Source organism: Silurus aristotelis, assembly GCF_946808225.1.
Source record: "Silurus aristotelis genome assembly, chromosome: 2".
NCBI lineage: Eukaryota > Metazoa > Chordata > Actinopteri > Siluriformes > Siluridae > Silurus > Silurus aristotelis.
Genome location: NC_139575.1, coordinates 12,403,181 through 12,427,319, shown reverse-complemented (window position 1 = coordinate 12,427,319; position 24,139 = coordinate 12,403,181). Strand labels below are relative to the sequence as shown.

The following is a 24,139-nucleotide window of genomic DNA, read 5'->3' as shown; positions in this document are numbered from 1 at the left end:
CTGAATCGTTGATGACATTGACAAATAGTGCTGTCTAACATTGCCCCAATATCTCCCATTGGTGTGCATCTGGGTTGAGATGCAATGAGCATATGAGTTCCTCATGAGGCCATACAGTAAGCCCATGTGCCTTGTGAATGGGAACACTGTCAACCATAAAGAGATCACCAGGTAAAAATGTTTCATCATAGGATAGCACAAAATACCATATGTATGAGCCACCAGATTTTCCTTTAATTTGTCACCCGTCTGAACATACATATATCTTTAACAAACAAACACTCTTGTTTGACCTTTTTCACCTTTTTCCACACTTCAGTGTTTACATGAAAACACAACCCATACATGCTTGACAGTGACCTTTTACCAGTACATTTGCAAAGACACTTGTGAGATCCTAAACCAATACACATATTTAGTTTTCAGCATAATTATACAAATAAAATAAAAAAATGCTTTTATAATGCTGTCAAACCGAAAATATAATGTACTTTAAGCAACACCATTACTACTACAACTACTACTACTACTATTATTACTACTAATTTTGTTTAAAATAATAAAATAATAACATTTCTGCATTGAAAAATAAAATAACTAATTAATAAGCCATGCTAAAATGCTAAAAAAAAAAAAAAAAGTGTATAGTGCTATAATAGTTCTTTAGTGTTTATAATAGCATACCTCATATTTTTATTGTAAAGATTTTGGAAAAGTTCTGTTTAACATGTTGGATTTCCGATTGGAAGGTTGTTAGTTCAAATCTCAACACTGTGCCCTCAACCCAATACTGCTCAGTTGTATAATAGAGATAATTGAAAGTTGCCAAATATGCAGTAAAGGATAAGGGTGTCTGCCAAATGCGGTGTTCTTACACAGGAAAATATGAGTTTAAGTAGCTGATTAGTTTATAGCATACAAATATCAGGTTTAACCCTTCTTTTTTTATTTGTATGTGAACACTTGAGAACAATGTGTACTGAATCCCATGACATTTGTGAAATCAAATAGTTTTTTTTCAAAAATTTTTTTCTTTTAAAATAGTTGTACATTAATGATTTAACTCATAGCCAGTAAAATTTTGCTGTGGTCACCTCATGGCCTTCATGGCCTTCATGCCTATTCTGACATGTTTAAATGAGTGTGTAAGTGTGTGGATAGTCCATGCTGGTGTAAGGTGAATGGCTTCTCTTTCCAGGTGTGTGATAGATACCTCCCACAACTGACCTTGAGTAGAGCAGAGTTCACTGGGGCAGACTTAGAGGAGCTGGAGTAGATCAAGAGCACTATCAAATATTACTTAACAACATTATATAAAGTCATTTATTTGATTTGAAGTATATATGGGATGATATTGAATCTGTGCTGTAAATGTCTTTAAAATGTCAGTTTGCATCACAGCGCCATCTGGGCACGTAAAACCCAGTCCTGAATAATAAATTAATAAAATTGGTATAGAAATGTTAGTAATCACAGGAACAGTTCCTTATTATTGAAAGCCATTTATAGGAATATTGGTCAATGATTAAAAAAAAAAAAGAAAAAAGAAAGTCTTCTGAGGTAATAAAAAAAAATGACTGTGTGAAACGTGATTGCACTTTTCTTCAAGTGTGAATAGTATACGATAACTAACTTACATATATATATATATATATATATATATATATATATATATATATATATATATATATATATATATATATATATATATATATATTGTTAACTAAACGCGCGCGCGCGCGTCGACTGCAGCTCGATGTCGGATCCTCGTAAAAAGTATTGTGACGCAAAACACGAGCCGCTCTATGATTGGTCAGTTTCGGGACTTCTGCTTTGAAGGTGACTTATAAGAACGTTCTGTGGGCGTGGCCGGTCAGCATAAAGTATAAATCGGCGGATCCAAAGCCACGAGCCGGGTACAGTTCTGTCCTTTTGCAAACGATCAACCAAAAGGAGTACATCTCTCGTGGGCAAGGTACCTAAAGAGCAGCGACTACCTACAAAACCCGAAACTAAAGCGCACAAAAGGGAACTACAAGCTACAATAAGAGAAAAAATTATAAAAAAAATGTCCGCGAATAAGGAGGGAAACAGCGGATGGAAGAGCTTTCTGTGGAATTCTGAAAAGAAGGAGTTTTTAGGACGTACCGGCGGCAGTTGGTGTAAGTGTCTGACATTTTATTCACTCTATTCCGACTCTCAGGCGCGCTGCTGCCCCTCTCCTGGAGCGTCAAGTGTGGGGTTTTACATGTTCAGTGGCTCGGTTTCAAAACGGGGACTAAAAAAGGAAATAAAAGTAAAGGCTACTAGAGACAAGACAAGACAACAGGTCTCACAGCACCTGTTCGCTCTGACTTTCCTCAACACGCTGCGTCGTGACTTTCATTTTTAGCGGAAAAAAGAGATAGAGAGAGAGAGAGATAGATAGAGAGATAGAGAGATAGATAGAGAGATAGAGAGATAGATAGAGAGTACACCGCCTTTACACTGATATAGACACAGAAATCTAACGCCTGCTATACACTGGTTTATAAAGATATACACATATAATGTATATATTTTGTATATTAATACAAAATAAATGATTGGTCTCTATGTGTATATATATATATATATATATATATATATATATATATATATATATATATATATATATATATATATATATGAACACCTTGATGTTCAGCTGATGCTGAATAAAATGTGTGTCAGTGCAAATATTAATAATTAAAAATAAAAACGAAATCCCCGTCTAACTCTCTATGTAGGTTTAGGAAATCAATAGTTAATGTTGATATGACCAGGACCTACAAGACCAAACAAATGGTTTCTGATTTTATTGTATTTTTTAATGTAAGATGTTAATTATCACTAGGATGATGATGATTAATATTGAGAGATAGTGATAGAAAGAGGAGTTCTGTTCGGTACCAGGGTTGTGGGTCCAAACTCGGATCAGACCCTGATGTTTTGAGGACAGTAACGGGTTTTGTGCTGCCAGGACCTTTTTTTGTTGTTGTTGTTGTCTCGCTACTGTGTAATTACAGTGACATTACGGTGTAGGGTTTAAGCATTATAGCCCTTTTTTTTTACACAAAGGTGAATTTCTTCTCTCCAAGGTGAATCAAGGTGAGTTCAGGCCTGCTCTTTTTTCACTGCTCGTTCTCTACACACTTTATGGCGGACACAAACTATGTAAACCTCCCATTAAACCTCGTTGTTTGTGCTTCCTGGTTCAGGTAACGGCGTTCATCCTTTTACTTTTCACTTGAGAAACTTTTTTAAGCACTTTGGGTGCTTTTATGTTTTTCTTTTGGGGCGTGAGGCGAGTCGGAGATTATAGTTTATCACCCGAGAGCATTCCTTTCTGTCTATCTGCTGTGTGGTGGAAGTGAGACAGGAGGACACATGGCTCTCAGTCTGTCTCTCTCTCACACACAACACACACACACACACACACACACAATGTGCGCGCGCACGCTCCATTCCAGGTCCTACAATTCATTTGTTAGCGAGATCCAAATCGTGAAACAAGCCACGTAAAGGCTTTTTTTCTAGACAACATTTACGTCGTCTCAACAGGTGGTGTTGGGGAAAAAAGCGCCGTGTTCTGTGTCAAATGTAAGCCGCTAAAATGGTGGCATGTGTCCGCCTGAGTGACTTGTCGCTTGCCGGATGCCTTGTAACTTCATTCAGGAGTCAACTAGCAACGTGACTTCCAAACTTCTCATCCTGAACTGCTATTTGTTTAATAATAATAATAATAATAATAATAAACAAGACCTGGCTTTGGTGAATCAGTATAAGCGACGACAGGGAAGAAAAAGAGTTTTGCTTGGGTTGCTAAAAAAAAAGTGAGCTAATGCTAACCGGCTACACAATATCTGAGCATAGCTTTTAACCCCAACTGAGGTGCACTACAGGTCTTCAAGCTTCTAGGAGTTGATCTTTAGGGTGTATTCATCTGACAGAGAAGGGTCTTATATCAAAAATTCAGATATAGATTGATATAAACCTTAAGTCACAATGCGCCACGAGTTTCTCAAGTGCTGTTTGGAGAAACGGAGGAGGAGCTAAGAAGGAAATGAGGCACCTAAATATCATCTTCAACTCGAATAATCCAAAAAACTCCAACTCAAATCTTCACATTTTACAGTCCCTACCGACACTTTCTTTCCCTTCCTCCTATGAATTCCCTACAGTATCTGCTTGTTACCGTCTCCATGATGAAACTCACACTCAGTACACGTGACCATGCTAAGCATTGATCTTTGGCCTGTATGAGATTCAGATTATTTATAGGTGAAGTCATAGGTGACTTCTGAAAGCGAAATAATCTTCAAACTTCATGGGGAGCTACGCGTATCTCAAATCCAGGATGGCAAACTCACCCATAGCACCTTTTATTTCTTAGTCGCACTCATAAAATGATTCACACGAAGCCACTTATTGGTATTTTATTGTATTGTCTTTGAAACAATGCGTCTGTAAAGGTGTTTCCTGCAGATCTGTAAACTGTTTGTTACTGCAGGTCAGAAAAGCAGAAAGGTTGACCACCATAAAGCCCCCAACATGTTTGGCAAGCAGCTGAACCTGTCTGCACTGTGGATGGGGTGGGCGTAGAGCAGGGCATTTTTAGATTCCGTAGGGCATATTTAGATCGTCGGGCCCTGACTTCATGTCATTCTTATCATGGAGAGGGAAATGCGACAGAGCTCCGAAAGCATGGTGGTGTGCAAGCCGTGTTATTCTCTTGTCACCGGCGTTCACAAACGAGTGAGAGATTTCTGAACTGTTTGGATTTGCTTTGTCATTTTTCAAACTTTATACAGCTGCTGTGGGAAACAAACTTCCTCACATGGAAAATCAGGAAGCCCCTGGTCATGTGAGTCACATGTCATAGCTGATTTTTGCTTAGTTGAGCATTTTGTAGTCAATTCTTTTTTTTTTTTTAAATGTAACTACGATAATGAGACATTGTTTTACCATTATGTACCATTATGAAAGAATATTAGGGTGTAAAGGACGAGTTTCCTTCAGTGGGGTTTCAGTGTACGGTCTCAGAAAACGAACAAAATGTTTTAAAGTGATTATATACTGAACTGTATTTTTTTGACAATTATTTCATTCATCTATCAGAGTGCAACACTTTGAACATTTTATAATCCACACCTAACCATCAGTATTATGGAGATGCTAAATTGGCCATCAATAACCCTGCTTCTTCTTACTTATCTGTAATGGTATTAATGAGAAATGGTGCTACACGGTGTTTATTGTAAACCTCTTCCTTTCGATCATCAGTAATTTGCTCTTTCTTTTTTTCTGCAGTTAAAATCTTCATCTTTTATGTAATCTTCTATGGCTGCTTGGCTGGAATTTTCATTGGCACCATCCAAGCGATGCTCATGACCCTTAGCAACTACAAGCCCAAATACCAGGACAGAGTTGCACCCCCAGGTAATTAACCTTAACACATTTTTTGTGTTTTGTGGCACACTTCAGCATCAGTTTGTTAATTGAGGCAAATGTAAAATACATAAACTGCATCAAATAGAAAAGACCTCGATAATTAGTGTTAATTCTAACTAGCGATTTCCTGGCGAACCACTGTGCTGAAAATCATGACACTGTTGACGTTTTAATTAGCATTTGTCATCAGTATCTATGTTTGTCTTGGGATTAAACGTTAGAACGTACCTAATGGTGTCTGTTTAGTAACTTTAAAAAAGGTCATTTGTAGATCTATAGCCATCAACAGGTTACTGAGGAGTTATAATGCATCATTATTTCATCAGCAATGAAACTGAGTGTGCGGCAACGCTGATGATGATGCAGGTCAGCAGTAGTAATCGAACAGTTTTTATATGTTTCATATCAGTAGTAATTCTTTACTTCTCCTTACTCTAGCTTTTTCATGTTCTGAAAGGAGAGAGAGCTTTTCAACCATTTTGTCTTTGGTCCCACTCTCTAGTCAGCTATAAGAGGAATGAATGCTGCTGCTTTTCTTCACAGCTTGATGTCTACCATCAAATGCCAGCATTGCTTTTCTTATAGAGGGGCTGATTGTGGTTAAGCTTTAAACTGTATATGCGTTCTTGATATAAAGATCATAAAACATGTTCACTGGTTTATGGTGAATCAACCTTTGCAAAGCTTATGTAACAAAATAGAACATGTAAAATCTGAGGAAAGAAACTGACATTTGGCACTAAAAGAAAATTACATCATAGCAGTACAGTATTTGAAGTCGTCCTGCTAATCTTGGAGGACGTTCAGGCATTGCTAGAGTACTTATTCTTCTATTGCCAGGCGTTTGCCCGGCCAGCCTTCACAGTTTTGGGCCAGTGAATGTTTGCACAGTGTGTTCTGTTGCCTTGGCATATATTTAGCTGTATTCAGTGTTAGACAGTATGCTGGTGCCATTTCCCCTGAGCAGCCTCTATGCAGATAGGTTCAGTGAAAGAAGGAACATGAGTAGGTGCTGAGTGGAGCCCAGTAGAGCGCGCTACGATTGGAAGCCATGATAAGAGAAGGAGGTGGTAGACATGCTCACTGCTCTGAAGTCCCACCCTTTTTTCAGGGGCTAAAAGTTTCCATTGTGTGAGTGAAACACGTGAGGTGAAGCAAGGGGGGGCTGGCTCAGGCACAGTGGGGCCGAGTCTGTACAAGTTTTCATGTAGTGAAAGAAAAACAGCTCAGTATTTTTTCTTTGAAAGATTTTTGGCATTAAAAGAAAATTGGAGCTGTTGTATAAAAACATGAAATGCACATCCATGGAAAGACAGTTAACAGGAATCATGACCTTGCAAGCGATACATGAGTTCCTCCCACTCATTCCCCCTTACAGACTGTGCTCATAACCACGCCCCAATTTGGCCTTGCGCTTGAGCTGGGTGGAAAATTACTGCCAGGCTGAGAACGGGAGTTTCATCCAAATAGCTAACCATGACAATGAATGGATTTGGGTATAACTAATGCAGTAGAGCAGATGTGTCAATATTCAATGCTTGTGTATTTGGGGAAATGCGGAAAACATGGGTTTAATTTTGAAGTTATTAAAGTCTTATGTTATGAACACAGGTGTGCAGTATTTTAAAAAAAAATCCATTGTGTCTTCTCTCCTCAGGTTTATCGCACACCCCACGCTCTGAAAAATCTGAGATCTCCTACAGCATGCAAGAGGAAGACAGTTATAGACTATATGTAAAATCCATGAAAGAGCTGCTGGAGCCATACTTGGACGAGAAACAGGAAGATGACATGAAATTTGAAGACTGTGGTGGTACGCAGGGTTTTCACAGCTTGTTTGGGGCCTACATTGTTCATACCAAAGTGTAATATATATATATATATATATATATATATATATATATATATATGTGTGTGTGTGTGTGTGTGTGTGTGTGTGTGTGTGTGTGTGTGTGTGTGTGTGTGTATAACAACTAAATAATGTAGAGAAACCCATTGTTGATCACACCGGAGTATGTTTTAGATGTATGGAATTGTGTATAGAAGTAGATACTTGCATAGATGAATCAGAAAATAGATGGGTTACAGAGCTAATTTTAATCTCTATCAAAAGCAACATGGAATTAACAATATGTGGAATCATCGTTGATCAATTAGTAACACATTCATTTTTCAACATATCAAATGCGGAGGTAATAGATTGGTAGCATAAAAATATGAAGAATCTGTTATCCATGCAGTGAATTATGAGCAGGCTAATGCCGTCTGCTGATTTTAGTAATATCGGGTATGATTTTATTTGTAATCCTGTCTTGTGTTGCATGCTTAGATGTTCCAAGTAAATACACTGAACGTGGGGACTTGGAGGACAGTGGCTCAGGAGCGAGAAAGGCCTGTCGCTTCAAGAGGTCCTTGTTACAAGAATGCTCAGGTCTTGTGGACAAGACTTTTGGCTTTAAGGATGGCAAGCCCTGTCTTATTGTCAAGCTGAACAGGATCGTCAATTTCAGACCCAGGGTGAGTTCCAACTATAATAAAATAAAGAAGAATCCTCAGAAAAGTAAAAGTCACTGTTACACATTTTGTTTTAAATCAGAATAAATATCTAATAATACCTGCATTTATTAGGCAGGGTATTTGGCTATTATTTGCAGCTTACAGATGCCTTCTTTTATTCTTTAGCCTCCAAAAACCAATGTATCTCTCCCTGTGGATCTTGGGATGGTTTCAGAGTTTGTGATTCCCATCTTCTGCAACAGCAAGGTACAGAGTGTTTAACATACATTTTACTTTATAGTTCGCAGAATAGAAATACCCAAGTATGCACACACAGACAAACACATAGTGAGAATAGAAAAGCCATTTCACCTGACCTATCCTATTCTGCTATTGTAACTTATACATTGTTTTTTTTGAACACCCTTATTTTTCTCTCTGTTCTACAGAAAGAAGAGGACGCTAGCAAAATCAGAGATATTAAGTACTTTGGCATGGCCCAAGGATACCCACTGCAGTACTATCCATACTATGGCAAGCTGCTACACCCTGATTACCTCCAGCCTCTTGTGGCTATCCAGTTGGCCAATATTACCTTTAACGAGGAGCTCCGTATTGAGTGCAAAGTATATGGAGAAAACATTGATTACAGTGAAAAAGACCGTTATCAGGGACGTTTTGACTTCAAAATCATGATCAAATCATGACCACAGCTATGAGAATAGCACTTTTACTCTGCCCATTTCAAAACGTAATCATTTAGACAGATGACAATGAAAAAAAAGTTCAATTAAAAAAAAAAAAAAACCTAAAAAAAAACAACAAACATAAAAACAAGCAAACATAAAAACAACAACAACAAACCAACCACGACTAGTCTTGAACAAACTTTCATAACATACGGGACCTACACTTAATCTGTATGCTTTACACTAGCTTTCTCTGCATATGACTAGGGTTAGAATGTAAAAATTACAGGAAGAGTAGCAATAGCAAAGTATTTATTCTACTGTAAATGAGAATATTCCTTGAGCCATGGGACATGTTCATTCATTACTGTAAATTATGATTCCACTACTGATGTAGCGAGCAGTGTTGCTGTCCCTGAGTATTTCTGCCTAGTGTGGTCTCGCTCTATGTTTTCGGAGTGTGCAGTGCAGTAGTCGCATACAATGGTCCTTTCCAAGCCATGTTATAATTTCTGTTGTCTTATGTCAGTCAGTTTAGTGGTCCAAGGTGTGTGTGTGTGTGTGTGTGTGTGTATGTATGTGTGTGTATTTGAGTGAGTGTGAGAGGGGGGTGTATGTGCGAGTGTATGCTTGTACATGGTTGCGAGTGTGTGTATATTTGTACAATAAATAAAAGTGGCATGGTACGCGCTGATATCCCCAGGTCCGTATGTGAGTAAATGACTGCACTCCATGGAATCTTTTTTTTTTTTTTTTCCTTCTCTTTTTGACTTATTTTGTTGATTGTGGGGAAAGTACTTTTACATCACTTCTTCTCTTATTTGATCATCTTGCAGTGTGGGAGTTTGGGGTTAATGACATTTCTGTATAAGGCTTTACTTTCTTTTTCTTCAAGTGTAGAACTGTGTGTATCTAGTCTGGAGGATCCCTTTCTATTCTAGAATGGAGGACTGTTCCTCCCTATGGTCACCGTGGCAACTCAGTGCTTTAATTTAAAAATATTTTGTTTGTTTTTTTGTTTTGTTTTTTGTTTTGCTTTTTTTTTTTTTTTTTTTTGCTGGAGACATCACAATGTGATGTAACTTTCTAATGAATGTTTTAGCCATTTACATGGTGGAAGAATTTTATATTTATGCAGTTGTACAAGTTTTTTTTTTCTGCAGGAATAAAGTGTATTGTATAAATCCAGATACCAAAGTCACTGGTTCGGAGTTAGAAACTTATCAGATCCAATGCAGTACCCCATGTAATATGATGTTTAGTCAATGTTAAAAGAGCTTAAAAGTCAATGTTGAACATAAAAACATGTGTCAGGAGTTGCATCTGCTCTTGTCATTTTATTTAATACAGGTAAGGCCTAAACAAATAAATGTACAACAAACCAGACTGTTGCTTTTTTGTTTTTAATTTAAACAACCATACAATCATTCATGAGCAATTAAGTCATCTACAAATCAGCCATCTAGGATCTTGAAAAAATATTGGACCTGTAAAAAGAGAGACATCACATAAATATACACAACAAAACAAAACTAAACAAATAATTGTCCAATTGTTCTGAATTGCACGGTCAGCTTGAGCTGCAGTTTTTTCCCAGCACTTTATCATGCCAGCACCACAGACAAGCAGCTTTGCTTATTTCACAACCACTGACTTTCCCAAACACTCGTGAAGGCCTACAATGTGTAAGCATGTGTGTGTGTGTCTACAAGAGTGATTCACAGTGAAAGACTGCTCTCTGTATGATGTGTGTGTGTGTGCGCGCGCATGTGCCTGGCCTCTCTAAGAATGTGCTGGTTGAGGTGCCCAGCAGGCGAATGATTAACAAGGAGCCGTTTGTTAAAGAGGCTGCACAGATCTGGAGCTTGTGTGAAACAATGATTCTGAATGGGCCAAAGTTACTGCCTGAAAAAAACCCCACAAAGCCCTTCCTCCACTTAATCCCACCCTCTCCTGCACCCTCAATGTCTCAGAGACATTATGCATGCTGTGGGTTTGAGTCAGCCCACAGTGGACCGTCATGAGACCTGCGTCTCTGTCTCGAGTGACGCGAGAGGTGGAATTATTTGTGAAGGCGAGCGTCATTAGGTCCAGCTTACACTGCCCCAGTGCATGACAAAAACAAAAGTGAATTAAAGAGACGGCTTACCTCTAGTAACCCGTCTTCAGGAAGGTCGGTACAGTGGACTGCGTTCTGCACTTTGTTCTTGCCGTAAAGAGCTCGTAAAGTCGCGGGCCGCAAATGGCGAGCAATTTCCTGCAATTGAACGCATGGAATGATAATATAAATACATGGCAGCTCATTGATACCGGGCAGTTACAACAATGAAATTAAACCCAAGACTGGACTGAGTCCACCTTGTTAAACCATCTGTTTCCTTTAAACAAAAAATAAGCCAGAAGAGCACTCAGATTAAGATGCATGCAGGCTGATGATCAAATGTACCTTGCAGTGCTGAGGAATTGGATTACTTCCTTTAAGCATCAGATTACTCACATTTGTTCGTAAAACAACAGCACTAGTTACTTCTGCTACATCTGCTCGTACCTCTTTGCTCAATCAGAATCACATGGACATGACAAGGATAACACCATTCAGGTTGCCTAATAAGTTGCGTAATACACGTGACAAGCTCACGGTTTCGTATTAGAGCGGTTGTTAAAAAAAAAGAAAAGAAAAAAGATATGAATAATGAATGAGAACAAGAGATAAGCATAAAACTCCCAGCCACCGAATAAGTTCCAGATAAGCAGGAGTTTAATCCTAGCATCTATTAGAAGAAGCAGACTGGCACAGAGTAGATTGTTCAGCATTCCAGACATGTTTTAATTGAGAAAATGAGAGAAAAATAAGTCCTCACATTTATATACTGAGCTACAGAAACAAGTCTCTCTGTGAGCACAGGCCCATGTGCCATTTTCTTTCAGTTAATGGATTAAAATCAAGTCACTTGCCAAAACTGTCAAACATTTACATCAACATTAGAGCTTTAAATGTTTGAGTTATTGTTCCTACCCTGGAGTTGATTTATTTTATTCCTTTTTTAACACAGAAATTACCTTCTGATTCATTCTTTTTTATTTTATTTTGGACTGCATTTAATCAAAACAACTTTTCTTTATTCAAAATCGATTCAGTGAATAACCAGGATTCCCACATTTTCATAGTGCAACATCCTCCAACCTGAATACTGTCCTGTGGTAGGAGCAGCTTTATAAGGTGCTTTTGACTTGTCACGTACTTTAAAGCACACTGAAATTCTTTCTTCACATACCCCGGCAATGTTCGGTGTAAGTTTGTGTCAGAGCACAGGGTCAGCCTTGATACAGCGTCCCTGGAGCACAGAAGGTTACGGGTCTTGCTCAAGAGCCTTCAGATTAGTAACCCAGAGTCTTAACCTCTGTGCTTTACATGTGACTGTTAAAAGCACTGACCTTGGAGACTCCTTCCAAAAATGTGAATTAAACCCTTTCTGTACGCAAATCTCATGACATCATTGATCATCTTTCTTTGTTAGTAAACACCTTAAACACCTAAATTGTTTATTTTCAGATTTTGTATTATGATCTTACACCGTTCACACCAGCCCCTGTGAATGAGGTGTTGCTATAGAAACGACAACGTATTAAGACGTGCGCATCAATATAGCAGTGTAATCTCCCTCGACTACGGCACTATTGTCAGAGCTGCTGCTGAAAGAAAATTATTCAACACCTTCTGACCAATCAGAGTCTAGAATTCAAAAGTGTCGAGGTATAAATAGCAATTGAGCTTCAAGATAAACACGTGAATACGCTGCTTTAAACTACACGACAAAGCCACTAAAAATAAACTGGGACGTGGTCACATCTGCATGTAGAGAACGTAAACTAGTTGACTGAAGTAACCCCTAATCTAGGCCTCACTGGAAGGTAGTAGTTTGTGTCCACACACTTGTCGTGTTGCTGTTCACACAGCTGCCATCCCGCTGCCCTTTCTGTAGAATGCTGGACTTTAATTCTTGCTCACATGTGTTTCACATTGAAAGATCAGTTGGCTGACTAGCTGCAGCCAAAAACGGAACATGATGAAGTGAAACGCTTGAGTACACAGGGCATGGGCTCTGCTGTCCTGCTCTAATCCCTGCCGTGCGGAAACGTGATCTACCTCCCCTGATGATGCTCACAGGAGAGGCCTCATCCAAATGGTAATAAGCCTCAAAGAAAGCGTATAGCAACACCCTTTCCCAAGCCGCACGCCTGTCACCCACCACACAGTGCAAAGCTGACTCGTAATCCCACCCTCAAAACCAACACATTATTATAAGGTTAGGAAGGTTTTATTGGTAATAACAACCACACATACCATAAAGGAAAGTTATTATCGTAAATTACTGTTTGAGGAAAAATAAGTTCCAGAGCACATAATTCATCATTAGAATCTTGGCATTAGTGTGTTATGGAGCAAAGCCTACTGGTCCATTCATTACATTCCTCTACTAAGGCAAATATTTCAAGGCCACACCAGTGTAATGATATCCTTCCTATTTTTGCTTGTTTCTTCTAAAAATGAGAATTTGTATAAAGTGTTTCACAATTTAGAGATAATAGTGATAATAGCTATGATTTATTTCTATATGCTTTTAACAACAGAAACTTGTGGTAGATTGCTGTGGCATAAGGAATACAATATTTAGTTTGCACTTTGGGGTTTAGAAGAAGAAGAAGGGAAGAGAAAAAAAAAAAAAAAAAAAAAAAAAAAAGCTTAACATTTCTTCTGTTTGCATGTGTTGATGTTAGAAAGACTTGTATGCTCAATAATACAAACACACTGCCTCCCCCATTTCATCCCACACACTGAAAAGATCAATACTGAGCACATATGACGTCATACGGGTGCACGGCTCAGGGACAAATAAGATTTAACATCAACCGTTCCTACACTGCCACCGACACAATATACGTCATTGTCTGCTTGATGCTATTCCCGTTGAAGCAAAAACTGAGAAAAAGCAACTGAGGGACAGACAGATAATATGTTTTACCAAGTCTTCGGAGAGGGTTTGTTGTGTTGTCGTTTGCTTTTTATGATCAGATCAACCAATGTGCTTTGATACTTGAATCAAAAACAAAAAAAAAGACCTCAGGCTATGAAGAAGTGGGGGACCTATTTTTATCATAGTCAACGAGCTGCACAAACAGTGCTTTATATGACAGGCGGTCAGAAAACTGGTGCAGTTTTCCAGTTCTAGACTGAACTGTTTTGTGAAGTGGAACATAACCAGGCAGGGGTGATGAGTAACTTGCATCACTAATAACTGCTTGTTCATGAATCTTTTTCATGGCACAATTAGAACTGTTCCAGACTTCAAGCTACATTATGAGCCTGATTTTGCTTCAGGTGAAAGAGGGTCAATGCAATTTCAAGTTTGGTCAATTCGCACACAAAAAAAAAAAAATCTATAATAAGGTCATTAATATTGTAAAATATATATATATATATATATTTATATATACACATACACATACATACATACACACATACACACATTTCATAGCATGTAATGTTATGTTCACATATTGCTACAATTTCTTCATTAGCATTGGTGCACAGTCTCTTAAAAGAGAGAACATCTGGGGCTGACTGTACTTCATCTAGATACTTTAATGTAAACTGCCATTTCATTACAACTGGTTATGACCTACATGTTTTTGGGCTTTATTATAAAGCATACCTGGAGAGTATCCATATATCCAGGTACACATATAATTGTATCCCTCTGCTGCTACACAGTGTATTTACTCTAATGACAGACTAATGAGAATGGACTCATGTTTACTGAGTCTGGAGTCCTGAGATAAATGCTATGAGGTAATTTTCACAAACCATCAACACCTCAGCTTGTGTTACCTTATTCACCTAGAGGTTGTATCTGGTTGGGACCAATCTCATCCCCTTATTACCAGACAAGAAGATACGACCACAGAATGTGTGACCAATACACAAAGATACACCAATGCAGTTTTGTATTCGTTAGTCATCATACATTCATAAATATAAAGTCCGAAAAAAACACAACCCTATGGTTCCATGGAGGCATGCTGTACATGCTGAGTTTTGTGAAAAAGGCCATTATAGTCTGCTCTCTTTGACAGACAAAGCTGCATGTGTGTCCTCTTCTGTAAAATAAATGGCTGCTTAGGTGATTACTTCATACCCTGCTGAGATCACTGTCTGGCTTCACACTCCATCCATGTTCAGAGAATGCCACTTCATAGCTATTAACAAAAAATACCAATTTACCTTGCTAAAAAAAGAGAACATTAGCATTGCAACGTTGGTATAGCCTACTGCTAAAGTTTAGGAAAAACTTCACAATGGTCCTTGGGCCATTTACACAAAATGTTGCAGGGACATAAGCTTTTAATAATGTGCTAGTTGAAATGCGAGGTAGGCTCACACCCTCACACATCTCAAATATAAAAATGAAATCTTTGTGAATCTAGGCCAGCAAATAAGCTGAACACGTCGAAGAATTCAAAATGGTGCTCAGAAATCACCACAAAATGCATGAAGAAAAAACAGCAGGTTGCTTAAAGCAGAGAGCAGATTTAGCACATAATAGAGGTCTGTATTTAGAAACAAACCACACTAACTCCACGTTAGGAAACAAGCAAGATGCATGAGAAGACTGCTGTAAAAGTTCACCCATCACATAGCTCAGTCACCATGTTGATTTACCAAGGTCTTAATTAAGCCTTGTTTAATCAGTCTCCTCAGAGACGACTGCTATGGTAACTGCAGGTTCCCTTGTGCACTACCCTGATGGTCAAAAGCAGTACTGGTATATAAACACAACACCAAAGCACTAAATACTGCCTCAGACAATTCAGACTTATATCATATGAAATGCTTGATTTTTATTTATTTATTTTTTGGGGGGTGGGGGGGGGGGAAGAGGAGAACAAATGTTAGATTCTTTCTTTTGCTATAAAGCAATGTCCATTCTTTATATTATAAATCGTTTATGTAACTTAAACCCTGACAAAGAAAACACTATTTCCTTTCCATGTCTGTCATATTAACACCATCATATGTGCTGCACTTGTCAGTTCTCCAGAATGTTCTACTTTTATTACATTCACTATTTTTGTCAAAACAATTATAAACTTGTGAGTAAATGAAAAATTATACTTTTATATACTATAATTTATATACAGGTTTATAACGAAAGGAATAAAACACAACCGGTTGTACGTTTATAGAAAAAGAATCTAGCAAAGTGACAAACTTTCAGGTTTCTGTTACGGCACCTAAAAAGTGTTTTGTTCCTCTTATACCACAAATTTGCCAACAATTATAATTTACAAAGCCCTTCAGTTTTTGTTCTCTCATTTGAAGTTAATAAGACAAAAATGTTACTTAGTAACCACCTTTGCCCTGGAGATTATCTTATGGTGTTAATATAAACCCATGCCTTTTGTTTGTGAATAATAACTGTTATATAACTGCTGCAAAGAGATTGTACAGCGACTGTGAGCATTTTTTGAGCTTATTTTAAATAAATACATTTATCCCCAGACTGTCTACACACTACCACCTACAGATCAGATTAGACTGATTAAAATCTCTTATCTATGTAATCTTATTAATCAGTTCAGTCCCGCAGGTTACATACTACAGGTAGGATGTACTCCAGACTATTCTGTTACTGTATTTTCACACTTGGAACCGGAGTCCTGTCCGTTAACTGAGAAGTGACCAGCTGAACTTTGCCGGCTAATACGATCTGTCAGCACAGTACAATATTCATGATCTCTGGCACCACACGAGACTAACTACAGATGACAGAGCTTGATCTAAGCATGTGCTTAGTTAAACTCAAAATGCTTGCTTTTATACCAAGTTTAATAAAAGAACCATAAGGTTGCAAATAAGCACACTGCAAGCACACAAGAGACCTCTTTTGTGTTTAAAAGGTTGATTAGGAAACCTTACAGATTTGTTCATGGAACTAATACAAGTTAAGGAGCAATTAATACAACAGAAGTGTATCATCAGATGGAGAGTGTATCCTCAAACACACCAGTTTTTGTTCTTGCTTGTGTCAGAGTTTACATAGCATATTCAGAGCAATAGTCACATATCTGATTCTACAAGAAACAATATTTCTGTGCATGGCCTAAAATCATTTGGTGTAAACATTAGGAAAAGGTCCAGAATAGATTAACAAACCGTTTCTTGACAGTAACACAATAACACATTCTTATACTCAGCTTCTAAAGTATATCATTAAGAAAATCCTTGGGTGAGTATGGTTTTGTCAACAGCAAAACAATACCGAACAGACAATCATGTGCTCAACATGTCAAAACATGCTGAAATACATAGAATATGCACTGCAGTAGATCCGGACTGTGCAGTGCCTTAAAATTTTTATTTAAAGATTAAAGATTGTTGTTGTTGTTCTACCTCACCTTCTATTTATATAGGGCTCCCCAATTTGGTCAATTGACACTTCTACCTGCTAGCTCTCCCCTTCATACCACATCTGCTAACCAGGGAAAGTGAATGATTTGTCCAATATACTGCACATAAAGCCAGTTTTTCAAATGTTGCTGTGATTGACAGGGAAGAGCAACTCTGTGTGCACTCTGACCATGCATGCAGAGTACATGGCCAATTGTGATCTCTTGGCTTATGGTCTTGAATGGGGACTTACCATTTGCACATGTACAAATATAAGAATATGATAAAGCAATGTAAAAACTGGCAAACCATTATCACATATAGCTGATACCAGAATTAATAGCTCTGTAAAAATTAAAATTAAAATTCTCTAAACCAACCATTAAAAATATTTATTAAAACAACTGTCTATGGGTTCTTTTTAAAACTGGTCTCAGGCTCCAGGAACTTTATTGTTTGTCTTCCACCATATATGAGGTTGCACCCATAAAATCTTTCTATCACAATGGGGAGAAACCATACAGCTTTTAACACTAACAGACAATAATTACACACAACCAGGGCCATTGTTATCTAAAAAGAAAATAATAATAAAGAAAATACATGGCGTCATTGAAAATTTGCCAAGAACAAAAAGCAAAATAAATTGATTGATCACATGGTCACATTATTTTTGCAAATGAAAAAAGCTTAAAGTTTCCTAATGACCACAATTTTTAGAATCGTAAAGTATTGTTAATTGTTAGGTTGAAAAGATCTAACAAAGCCACCCCATATCTATAAGATCTTTAAAAAAATTGTATTAAAGGATCCCAAGAATCATTGAAACTATAGCTGGGATTATGTATTGCGGTCAACTAAAAATAAAACCATATTTTTTTGGCCCTGCACACCATCGGCATGCTTGGCACAGGGCCCCTTGTGAAGCTGGATGCTTCGTGAATTAAAAAAATTATCAGGATTTTTCAGCCCAAAGTTGTCTGTTGTAATAGTGTATGTTTTTGTACAATACTAAAAAATGAGTAATATGAAATTAGTGCATATTCTGCATTATACAAGTTTAAATATTAAGCATACCCATATCCTAATATCAAAGTTGTTGACAATAAAAAGGAGAGTTTGCTACAGCTAAATAAACTAGAACAGTTTTGAAAGCTTGCTGCTGAAATGAAAGGAAATGAGTGTGTTCATAATCATAGGCATAATCATTAATTGTTATCCCTTTTAAATAAAATCCTAAATTTTCCCTCATGCAGAAAATATATTTCGAATGCTGCACTGGCTTTTCCCACATGCAGTCCATGTAATCTGCTGCCTGCATAACCTCTCTCTCCACTCAGTAGTTCATCTTTTCATTCATTTCACAGTATTATCGGGTCAACAAAGTGGACTAAACCCAATGTAGCTTTTTACTCATTATACTTCAGTTTTTTAAAGCCATGAAACATTTGCACATTTCTCTTCAGTAGCTGTATGCATGTTTAATATAGAAGCTCACTAGTAAATACTCAGATAGGCCAATATACTAGATATATCTTATGCATATTTGGAAATGTTTGAAGAATTAGTAGGTTAAAAGAATCTTCTTGAAAAAGAATACAGAATGAAATCAAATCTGGCAATGATGAACTAAAAATCAGAAACTTTCATGGAGCAAAAGACTAGATCCTGTGGTGTAAAAGTGCAACTTCATTTTAAAACAAAGAGAGAAGAAACTGGCTTGAAATAATTGCCTAAAGTTAATGTTCTAGGACAAAGTTAAACTTAATTATTGGTCTGTGGCAATGTGCTGCCAGGTATGCATTGTGTGCATTTCCTTTTCCTCTCCTTCTCCCTTTCGTTTCTCTTACTTGTACAATTGTTAGTTTCTCCCAACCTAATTGAGGCAGCCATTGCTCATGTAACTGAGATGAATGAGTAGTGAGGTGAATGACACAAACCCCTGACCAGATTAAATGTGAACGTGATTCATTAGTGGATTTAGGTGACAGCTGGGTGTATAAACATACATTAGTTTCACAACTCCACTCGATTGAAAAATGGAGATCTATAGCTAATAAGAAGTCTAAACTTTTCATGCTTCCACTTAAATCAGTTAGGGGATGAGTAAGTGCCTAAACATTTGTGTAGTAGGGTCAATGTGTTAGGACAACAATATGGTGCCAAATGATGATGTCAGTGAAGAGTTTCTCTAACATTCTACACAAGTTCCCATTGCCTTTGCACATACTAAAATCCTTTAAATAAAAAGATAGCTTTTTGAGAACGTCCTATTCATTTAGATTTTGTTGGGTGTATATTTATACTGAGATGGGTTTGGTCAAGATGAACTGTTTTATGTTGGTGGCTGACTTATGTTTGTCATGATTTGACCGAGGTGAAACTGATTTTACTTAAATGATTGTCTTTATACCACCATGTTTATTGTCTAGAGCAGGGGTCACCAACCTTTTTGAAACTGAGAGCTACATCTTGGGTACCATTAATGTAAAGGGCTACCAGTTGGATACACACAGTTTTCAGTTCGGTCTGAAATAACAAATTTGCTCAATTAACCTTTTATTATATGTTATTATTATTAATTAATTATATTTATCTATGTAAAGACACTGATCGTTAATGATTTCTCATAATAAGTATCAACAATGATTTAACAAAGTAGGAGACAGCTATTTTTAGAAAAGGCCCGCGGACTACTCATGTGGTCCTTGCGGGCTACCTGGTCACCACGTTGGTGACCCCTGGTCTAGAGTAATTACCTAGCCTTAACATGTCGCCTATTCACTCTACATTCTGCGATTGGTATATGATGCCTAGTCTGCTCCTGTGGTATTTTAGGCTGTTGGAGCCTATTTATTTTGAAAATCTAATACAGGTCCTATAATTGCAGATATTTTTTTATGTATGTATATCTACAATGGTGTTCACAGAAGCAAACTCTCATTAAAATGCAAAATGAAATCCATTTATAAAATAAGAGATAAGATAAGATATACCTTTATTCTTCCCACAGTGGGGAAATTTCTCTGTTACAGCAGCAAAGAATTCATGTATTATTATTATTCATGTAATATCCATATCCTTGATATCCATTATATATAACATTGCTTGCAATGCCTGAATACTGAGTACTTTTATCACTGTGCTACTCTGTGTGAGTTGTGACTTTGCCTACTTCCATGACTACCTGGACACAGCACAGATTTATGCAAATGATGCCTTTGTGTAAATGGGACTGACCAAATGCAAAAATCATACAGTTGACCTCTTTAGCAAATATCTGTTTAAATGTAAACTATTATGTATAGATGAATTAGGCTAAAGCATTTCATTATCTTAGATTTTTCAGAGGAGACTGTTTTCCTGTGTGTTTGAGTACTTCCTTAAAATAATGAATCAATCAACACTAAGAATAAATAGGTAGCAGATGATCACACCCACCCCAGTCCCTAGCAAAGTCCTCCGTTAATGGAGTATAGCACTTAATGCTAGGACATTATATGCACCAACAGCCCTATAATAATTATTTCATAACACTCAGAACAGCCAAATGTCATTAAGACATGGCCAAGCCCACTATTCACCAGACACAAACAGAAAGAGAGAGCAATTAAAGGAAGGCTGGCGTGACGAGGGAGGGAGCAGTGCTGATCATCATACTGACTTTACTTAGTCTGTCTGCTATGTGTTAGATGACACTGGGTGAGAAGAACCATTCTTTTTCTTTTAATAAACCTTGTAATCATTACACCATACCATTAAAAGTGTTTTTCTAAGTGACCTTTGCAGTTGATTCATAAGGGCATTTATTTTGAAACAGGGCACATGTATATCTGTCTCCATGGTTGTAGCACGACCAGCATGTTGCTGGGTTTGAAAACAGAGATAGGATTTGAAGAGTGCTTACTGGGCAAAACGGTAAATGCTCATTTTCTGATTACTAGTGGGAAAAAATTTAATGCTGTTGTTAATATGCAACAAAGCACGATACAAAATGTTAAATGACCTACTACGATGCACGAGCAGCACAAGCATTCTTTTAAATCGTTTTAAAACTACTAGAAATTTTTCAAATAGCACTGAAAGTACCTAAGTAGCCACAATTGCACTGCTTCAGTCGATGGCTACTTCATTTCACTCATGTCCTGCTTGTTAGTTAAACTTATTCATGTTCTTTAAATATCCTCTTTCTTTAATCAGAAAAAACAAAACAACTGTAGAATATTGTAGATATTGTAGCTAATATTTCATAAAGTTATCAGAGTGGGGCTACTCAACTTCACTAAGCAGACCAAGTTGAAAATAAAGCAGGGAAATGGCAGTCAGAATAATTGATAATAAAATGATCCACTACAGTTTACAGCTCTGTAATATAACATTATACAAATTATATATTTTTGCCATAATAAACTTTCTTTTCGGCTTCTCCCGTTAGGGGTCGCCACAGCGGATCCTCCGCACGTTTGATTTGGCACATGTTTTACGCTGGATGCCCTTCCTAACGCAACCCTCCCCAATTTATCCGGGCTTGGGACCGGCACTAAGAGTGGCTGGGGATGGTTCCCTGACCGGGAATCGAACCCGGGTCGCAGCGGTGGGAGCGCTGCATCTTAACCACTAGACCACCAGGGGACATATTTTTGCCATAATAAAATGTCAAAAACATGATGGCAAAGTCAACTTATAAGCGTTCATAAAACTTAAAAAAATGTAACTGATTCACTACAAAACCCTACACACGCATACACACATTTAATATCTCTCATTGAAACAAACAATGAAACAACACATTTAAAAGGTTCAGCTATACTTCAGTTACACAGTAACCATTGCATTTCTACAGTTAGCATTGTTTTGTATGCAACTGGATCAGTAAACAAGTACTAACAGTCCTATTAATTATACAACTATGTTAAAAATAAATAAAAATTCCATCATGACTAATATTAATTTAAGATGTTCTGTTAAATTTCATCATTTTGTGTCGCTTTATTCATACAACAGTTACCATATTACTGCTTACAGTGTCACCAAACTGGCTATTAAAAAGAAAGCGGTCCATAATTCCAAAATAGAAAATGACTGACGGCGATTATAACCTTCAAGCAACTGCTTATGAATGGTGTATAAACAAGTTTTAAGTTAAATAATTACTACACAAGGTTCCTGTGGCCTAAAATGTGTGTGTGTGTCTATTTAATATTAACAAATATACCATTCAAAGTTTCACAGGACATCTTTTTTATTGTGAGCAAAGAGGAAGCAGATCAGGGATCATGTCAAAGTCCACTGAATTATCAGACCTCTTTGCCCATATGTGAAAAGCTGGTTCAAGGACACACATGCATTGTTAATCCAATAGTACTGGCAGCATTACAAATGTACAGCACCTGCACCTTGGCAACAAATTCAACACAGGTGGAACAAAGGTCAACTAGGACCTGTGCGCAGAAACGCTCCTTTGCTACACACCTGAATTGGCGAACTGACAAGGAATTGGAAACACTGAGCAGTGTATATTTCACTGAGACGATACAGGATACAAAGCAGCCTTTTACTTAGGATGACTGACTTTGAAACATGAGGTATAGCTTACAGTTGCAGCTCATGTTATTTAAAGCCTGGGTACAATTAAAAAGTTCAGATAAAGGAATTTTACAGGTAAAAAAAAAAAAAAAAAGAAGTAAATTTCATATTTGATTAAATAAAACCCTTTTTCCATGGTGCAGTTTTAACTCTGAATTTCACTGGTCAGGACAAAGCAGCTATTAACATCACACAGGGCTGACAAGAGCATTCAGCCCTGAACTAAGGGGCAAGTGATCATGGGTAGGCCTTTCTTAAAAAAAAGAAACAACAACAACAATCTCCTTGCTTTGATGTGCCATAGCTAAATGAACAAAGAATGTTTAAAAAAAGTATAATTTTTTTTCAGTCACTCACCGGATCGGCCGGACCGCAGAATTCTCTGAACTTTCTGGGCGCATCTGCGCTATGAATCTCAAGAACCATGCAGGGTCCAGAACAAAGCTCAGCCACCATACTCTGCAATACAAGCAGTCAAGAGTTAAAAAGATGTTGCTTGCTTGAACAACCACATGTACCAGTGAAAGAGTCTATTATGTTCCTGATATTGGATATAGGATAGCCCCTGAAAGACTATTACATGGCTAGGGGTTTAACTCTACCTCCAAAGAAATATATATAAAGAAAACCAGAGGCAACAATCATCACTATTGTTCTAAAGGCAGCCTTTTGCAATAGGTTCAGTTTTCATTTGATGTTAATCTTCTTGGGTGAAAGCCGGCCTGTAACTGTATGAGGAAGGCAGGAACTGAGATATAGCATTAGGAGGAGCATCAGCAAAAATGTGGGACATTCTTTGTAATGACTTGAGATGAGACTTAACTCCTAACAAAACATAATAAATGACCTCTAATAAAGATTACAATGATAACGTTATGGACAGTTTTAAAATAGAACCTCGGTGCATTGAGTGAAATTAAACTACATTAGAACGATAAACGCCACATGCTATACTAAATATTTCATCACCTGCTGCAAAACAATGGTCTTTTTTCCCCCCTCTGTCTACTTAAACTACATTCAGTGGATGCATTTAAACAGGATTTTATACCTCATATCTGAAAGTGGTTTTTTTTTTTTATTAGGTAAAATAAATCTTTTTCTTTATTTGATGTCATTCATATTTGGTCCACCATGTTTTTTTTACCAACTGAAACAAACAAATGTAAGCATGGCAGCCAGCCGACTAGACATAGCCTCTAAATTTGCTTCGGCGCAGCAGGAGGAATTACACTACTACGTTTTCTGTCTAACACCTAATGTTTAGTGTGTTTATTTTTAGTGCTATATATGTTTTTTTCTTTTACAAACACTACCTCTCTACCTTTCTTCTCAGCATAAATTGCACAATTGAATGTTCTTACATTTTCGGAAAAAAATAAATAAAAGAAAAAATCCAAAATTGATCAATATCACTTCAAAATACACTGTATATCACTGTAACCCA

General features: G+C 37.3%; 2 protein-coding genes across 3 annotated transcripts in view; one reads left to right on the top strand and one right to left on the bottom strand.

Annotated features, from left to right (window-relative positions):
• Window positions 1-1,880: 1,880 nt before the first annotated feature.
• On the top strand, window positions 1,881-10,043 carry atp1b1a (ATPase Na+/K+ transporting subunit beta 1a). Its single transcript, XM_083569957.1, has 6 exons — window positions 1,881-2,162; window positions 5,332-5,460; window positions 7,130-7,285; window positions 7,802-7,989; window positions 8,155-8,235; window positions 8,418-10,043. The coding sequence occupies exons 1-6, from the start codon at window positions 2,069-2,071 to the stop codon at window positions 8,673-8,675; spliced, it is 906 nt and encodes a 301-aa protein (XP_083426083.1). The 5' UTR covers window positions 1,881-2,068; the 3' UTR covers window positions 8,676-10,043.
• Window positions 8,689-24,139, bottom strand: part of nme7 (NME/NM23 family member 7) — a 39,678-nt gene continuing 24,227 nt past the window's right edge. For both annotated transcript variants that reach the window (XM_083569790.1, XM_083569789.1), the window contains 3 exons: window positions 23,050-23,151; window positions 10,807-10,914; window positions 8,689-10,144 (listed from right to left, as the gene is read on the bottom strand). In XM_083569790.1, coding sequence (XP_083425916.1) covers window positions 10,112-10,144; window positions 10,807-10,914; window positions 23,050-23,151 — 243 coding nt within the window. In that variant the 3' untranslated portion in view covers window positions 8,689-10,111. The remainder of the gene's footprint in view (window positions 10,145-10,806; window positions 10,915-23,049; window positions 23,152-24,139) is intronic.

What these genes read in the sequence shown, in the direction of transcription:
- atp1b1a (XM_083569957.1), top strand. Translation starts at nt 2,069, where the DNA reads ATGTCCGCGAATAAGGAGGGAAACAGCGGATGGAAGAGCTTTCTGTGG. An exon ending in GGACAGAGTTGCACCCCCAG is followed by an intron (nt 5,461 to 7,129) that starts GTAATTAACCTT and finishes TTCTCTCCTCAG; the next exon opens with GTTTATCGCACACCCCACGC. An exon ending in GAAATTTGAAGACTGTGGTG is followed by an intron (nt 7,286 to 7,801) that starts GTACGCAGGGTT and finishes TTGCATGCTTAG; the next exon opens with ATGTTCCAAGTAAATACACT.